This window comes from Curcuma longa, unplaced genomic scaffold, assembly GCF_044706935.1.
Source record: "Curcuma longa cultivar G26 ecotype Majalengka, Jawa Barat unplaced genomic scaffold, ITB_CL_G26_1.1 contig_12206, whole genome shotgun sequence".
In the NCBI taxonomy this organism is placed as follows: domain Eukaryota; kingdom Viridiplantae; phylum Streptophyta; class Magnoliopsida; order Zingiberales; family Zingiberaceae; genus Curcuma; species Curcuma longa.
Window position 1 is genome coordinate 1,389 of NW_027429096.1, and position 5,517 is coordinate 6,905.

At 51.2% G+C, this 5,517-nt stretch overlaps 1 protein-coding gene across 1 annotated transcript; it reads left to right on the forward strand.

The window, feature by feature from the left end:
* Positions 1-3,612: 3,612 nt before the first annotated feature.
* LOC141815913 (uncharacterized) lies at positions 3,613-5,484 on the forward strand (the record flags this gene model as incomplete). The annotated part of the gene is made up of 1 exon (XM_074703774.1): positions 3,613-5,484. A coding segment is annotated over exon 1 (1,872 nt), but the record flags the coding sequence as incomplete, so codon positions are not given.
* Positions 5,485-5,517: the final 33 nt, after the last annotated feature.

Consider the following 5,517-nt stretch of genomic DNA (forward strand, 5'->3'; position numbering starts at 1 on the left):
TCATGACAACTAGAGCAGAGCTCCCAGGCTCCTCCGTAGCTGCAGGGCTCCTTGGCTCTGCAACCTTAGCCTCTGAAACCACAGGCTCACTCGATGTAAGGGGAACTCCGGCGTCAGAAGGTAGCTGCCGAAGCCCCCTCTACCTCTGTAGAAATCCACCAGCCGTCAGTAGTGGAGGGGTCCCACTTCAGAGCCTTCCTCACAGAGGCATCCACCAGAATCTCATCTGCAATCAAAAACGAAGGAGGAGAATTAGTTAGCCCAAAAAAGAAACTACAGCAAACACAGAAGACTTACACAAGGAAGAAGCCAGGGGAAGGCAGGTGGGACTAAGGCCCGCACGATACAGGAGAGCCTCATTGGATACCAGCTTGTTGGCATCAAACAGGAGGGGAGATAACGTCTCCTTGACGTGCATAAAAGGAGAAGTGGACTGGTAAGAACCCAAAGGAGGGGGAGAGGCAAAACGGGTGCCCAGGAAGTAGGCCAAGCGTAAGGAGTCGGAGGCTTAATATAGAAGAACCTATGTCGCCACCCCTTCTGGGAATCGGAACAACCAGATAAGAACTTAATTCCTGACCTAGCCGAGAAGTATATCACACCGGGATCACCCTTCTTGGGATGAATAAACTGGTAGAGAAGGGGGGGAGTAACGGAGATGCGGTAAACATGAAAAACAATAACGGCGCCGCATAGCAAGCGGTAGGAGTTGGGAGCCAATTGGGATAAGGAAAGGTGGAAGTAATGGGCCAGGTCATGGAAGAAGGGAGGAATAGGAAAACGCAAACCTGCCTCCAGCTGACCTTGGAAGAAGGTGACATAGCCGGAAGGAGGCTCATGCGGTCGCTGAAGGGAAGTAGGTACCCTAATTAGATGATCGCGAGGGATGCCATAACGATCCCGAAGCACCGCTGCATCATCGGGGCACAGTGAAGAGGCGGCAGACTCGCACCAAGGGATTAGGCTTCCCATGAAAAGTACGAGGAAGGCAGTAAACTAAACGCAGGAACGCAAGCGGAGGAAAGAAAGACGAAAAGGAAACCGATTAACGAGGAAAGAAAGAAAGAAGAACGATACCCTAGGGCCTGGAAACAGAACAAAGCAAAATGCGGCCTAACTTAGAGAATAGACTTACGAGGAGAAGCAGACATGGTCGAAGGGGAAAGATCCTGGAAGCAAAAGGAACGCGAACAAGACCGGAAGGAAAGCGGAACGCTGGAGCACGCGGAAGTTAGGGTTCGAAGCGGCAAGTAAGAAAGACGACGGAGCGAGGGAAGTTAAGCCGAACGGTCGAACCATCCTGACCGTTGATAAACAAAAGAAATCGAAGCGGTGAAAAGGAGGCCGATCTAAGCAGTCGAGCGTCGGAGATCAACAAAGGAAAATAAATAAATCAGACAGTCTTAAATAACAGACGGACAAAGCAAACCAAACTTAAGTTCAGTCAGTCGAACTACGTCTCCTTCGACTAAACTAGGTCGGGAGGCTTGTGATCCGGATGGAATGACAGGGGCCAAACACGTAGGATAAAAGAGGCCCACAAAGGACACGTGGAAAGGACGTGGCGGCCAATCAGAAGAGCCCGACTCCTCTGAAAGAAGGGGGGATTAAACCCAGGCCCTAGGCAGAGGTGCCACCTCCCTAGTAGCACGAGCAGAAAGCCCTGCCAACTACCTCAGAAAATAACCCCCAGCACTCCCACAGCTAGGATCAACAGTCTACGACCTCAGCATTGGCCCACCGCAACCTACGAGCCCAGGTTCGGTACAACGATAAGCCTACCACACCATCAAAGGACATATACAGGACCTAAGCCCGTAACTGAACCCCACAGACCTAGCCGATCTCCTCACAAGCTGGGTCGCATCACCCAACCTCACTAACGGGCCGTCTACCTGCACTCCCAACAATTGTACACGAGCCAAAACTCCCTAGCCCACCAACCAGCTAGGGCCAAAAGTAGGGCCATTACACCAGCCGAGCTCCTTCAGACCTCGGCACCTGATGCCCTGCAACTATCAAGGAAGTAGAACTACACCATAGGCCAACCTCATGAGCAGGTCGCCGCAGCATAAGCCGACCTCCCGATCAGGTCGCCGCAGCATAAGCCGACCTCACGATCAGGTCGCCGCAGCATAAGCCAACCTAACGATCAGGTCGCCCAGACCTAACGATCAGGTCACTACATCACAACCCAACCTCTAGACCAGACTGTCACCTCGTACGCCGACCTCAAGGCTCGACGGTCACAGCAGGGGCTAGCACCTGGGTGTAGCAGCCTGGCCCCACCTCGAAGGAAGGACTTCCTATTAATCTCTTCCACCACAAAACACATAAGGAGATCGGAAGAAGACCCGCCTACCTACACGGCTAGGAATATTCCACATCAGCGCATCTCAACCCTACATATTGGTCACGCCTGACGCGGAGATGATACCAACGGATAACGATCAAGGCTCCTTCACAAAACTTATCCGCAGGAGGCGATTTAGATAACGATCAAGGCTCCCTTACCAAGGCGATGTAGATAATCCAATCTCATTACCGAGTCCCAGACAATCACAACCCTCCAAAGAAGATAAGATATATAGAAGAGCCGTCTGATTTGTAGAACCTGTCACACATCAGATCCAGAGATCTTCGCCATCTCCTCCAATCCCAGGCCGCTGGATCCAAAGGTATCGCTCCCCCTCGCTCTATATAAACCTCACAGGTACGACATTCAACCCATCTTGAATCCGGAGGGTACACTTGCATTTTCCCTGAGTCTGACTTGAGCGTCGGAGTGGCCACGCCGGGATCCCCCGGCGCCCAGCTAATCCGTGCGTTCAGTGCCCCCTTCGCAGGTCCTTTCTCTTCCGCTGTGGAAACCTCGGGTGACGCGGCCTCCCCCTTGTCTGGTGATTCAGCTGTCGTCGGTAAGGAGCCGGAACATTTTGGCGCCGTCTGTGGGAATACTGAGCTGAGAAGGTACGATGGTGAACACCCGACGCACCGCGAGCACTCGTGATCCCGTGGATGAAAGGAATCCCGAGGGAGTGGTGACAACGTGGTGTGTTTGTATGAGATTTATTTATATACTTTTATCCTCTTATTGATTGTGTCACTCACACCCATCAAAATTATTTATTTATTTATTACCAAACCCCTATTTATCGCTAAAGCAGTATAGAGAGGTCCCGTCGTCTCCTAGGACTTAATGATTAGAAATTATCCTAGACTCATGGTGCGGGATTTTATTATTGACTTTATTCCTAAAATTGACAAACGAAGATCCAATGAAATCTATAATTAATAAAAGAATCCTAACTCTACATTATTTACAAATTAAATTTAATCATGTAGCCTATTTACACATATTATTGTATGAATGTCATTTATTAACACAAATTAAATATACAATATAAAATTCGTTTATTCGATCTACAATATCATACAACAAACATAATGTCATCCATACAATAAATTTTACATACAACATAAAACATACAACAATTAACTTACAATGACACATAGCAATTTACAATTCATCATTCTTAATTCACAAACTCAAAGGACCAGTTTGATCATGTCGTGCAACAGGCGATTGACGCCGCCCTCCGTAGTGCGGCAATGCATCCTCCGTCAGCACCGGCAGGCGTGGCCGCGCCGGGAAGACGGAGACCTTCGCCTATTGAAGAAGAATCCGCACCAGAAAAATCTACTAATAGAAACCCATTGCCTGAGGCGGAAGACTCAAGTGAATCCCATGCGGGTGAGGATACTCGCAGGAGGAAGGTCCCGGTAAGCCGGGCATCCGACCCTCCCAATATCCCATTTGCACGGGCCATCCTCGAGCAGGAAGTGCCTCGACATTTCCGACCTCCTCAGGTCGGAGAATACGATGGATCCACTGACCCGGAAGATCATCTCAATCGATTCGAGAATGCCTGCTTACTGCACCAGTATGCGGATGGCATTAAGTGTCGACTGTTCCTCAACACCCTCTCGGGATTAGCTCAGCGTTGGTTCAATAAACTAGCAGGATCCAGTATAAAGTCTTTTCAAGACTTCAGGGAAGCCTTCTTGCACCAGTTCGCTAGCAGTCGGAAGCATCAGAAGACCTCCTTACACCTCTTCACCATGAAGCAAAAACCTAAAGAAACTCTGCGTGCGTACCTCCACCGCTTCAATCAAGAGGCGTGTGAAGTACCATCCACGCCACCAGACGTCCTGACAAGCGCTTTCACCCAAGGGTTGCTGGAAGGGGACTTCTTTCGATCCCTTGTGAAGAAACCACCGGCAAGTTATCAGAAGCTGTCGGAAAGGGCAACCAAGTATATACAGTTAGAGGAAACTCAACTGGCTCGCCGGGGCAGCCAGCCCACAGCTCCTCCAGTAGAGAGAAGAGCAGCACCTCCTCCACCCGCGAGAGAGGTGCCAACCCGACCTCTCCAGAACCCTCCAGCACCTCGGAATGAGCGGGTCGTACAGGCGATAGAGAATCTACCACAGTTGCCTGAACCCAGGGTAGCAGGTCAGCCAGGACAACCTGCGCGGTATTGCGCCTATCACCGGTCTACCGGGCACACCACCACCGAATGTCGACACTTGACGGATGAAATCAATCGGATCATCCGGGAAAGGCAAAGGCAAGGCGGCAGACGGCCAATGAGAGAAGATCAAAGGCGCCCTGGTGGCTTCAGACGGCCCAACCCCCAGCAAGGGGGAGGTCGGCAACATCCCCCTGGAGAAGCTAGAGTACCAGCACTCGAAAATCAGCAGAGAGAACCCCGACCTGAACAAGAGCCTCCTCAGGAAGTTCATCCTGACCCCCAGGAGGAGCGAGACAATCACGCCCACCGAGGGGAAATAAGTATGATCGCCGGTGGAGCCACGGATGGGGATTCCAACAGAGCCCGGAAAGCTCATGGCCGACGCCTAGAAATCTATAGTGTCAACACTGGAAGAAGAGCCGACCTGGGCCCCAATATTTCTTTTGGGCCCCAAGACCTAGAAGGGGTAGATACCCCTCATGAGGACGCCCTGGTCATACGGGCCACGATCGCCAATTACGATGTGGCTCGGGTTTTCGTGGATACGGGCAGTTCGGTCAATGTCCTGTATAAAGAGGCCTTCGACCGCATGGAACTTGATAAGGGAGATTTGCGGCCCCTGGCCACCTCACTCTTCGGATTCTCCGGACATGAAGTCCAACCCTTGGGACAGATCCGCCTGCCACTTTCCTTGGGGAAAGAACCTCTGCGGAGGACCCGGGCTACCCTCTTTACTGTGGTAGAAGCTCCTTCAGCATACAACGTGATCCTAGGAAGACCCGCACTGAGCTCTTTCGGGGCAGTTGTGTCCACCTATCACCAGAAACTAAAGTTCCCAGTACACAACCAGGTCGGGTCTGTCGAAGGTGATCAGAGTATTGCTCGGAAGTGTTACATCGACATGGTACAGACCGACATAAGGGCAGTAAGAAGGAGAGTAGGCACAGAGGTGAATTCAGTACAGGAAGCCTCTTTACCACGG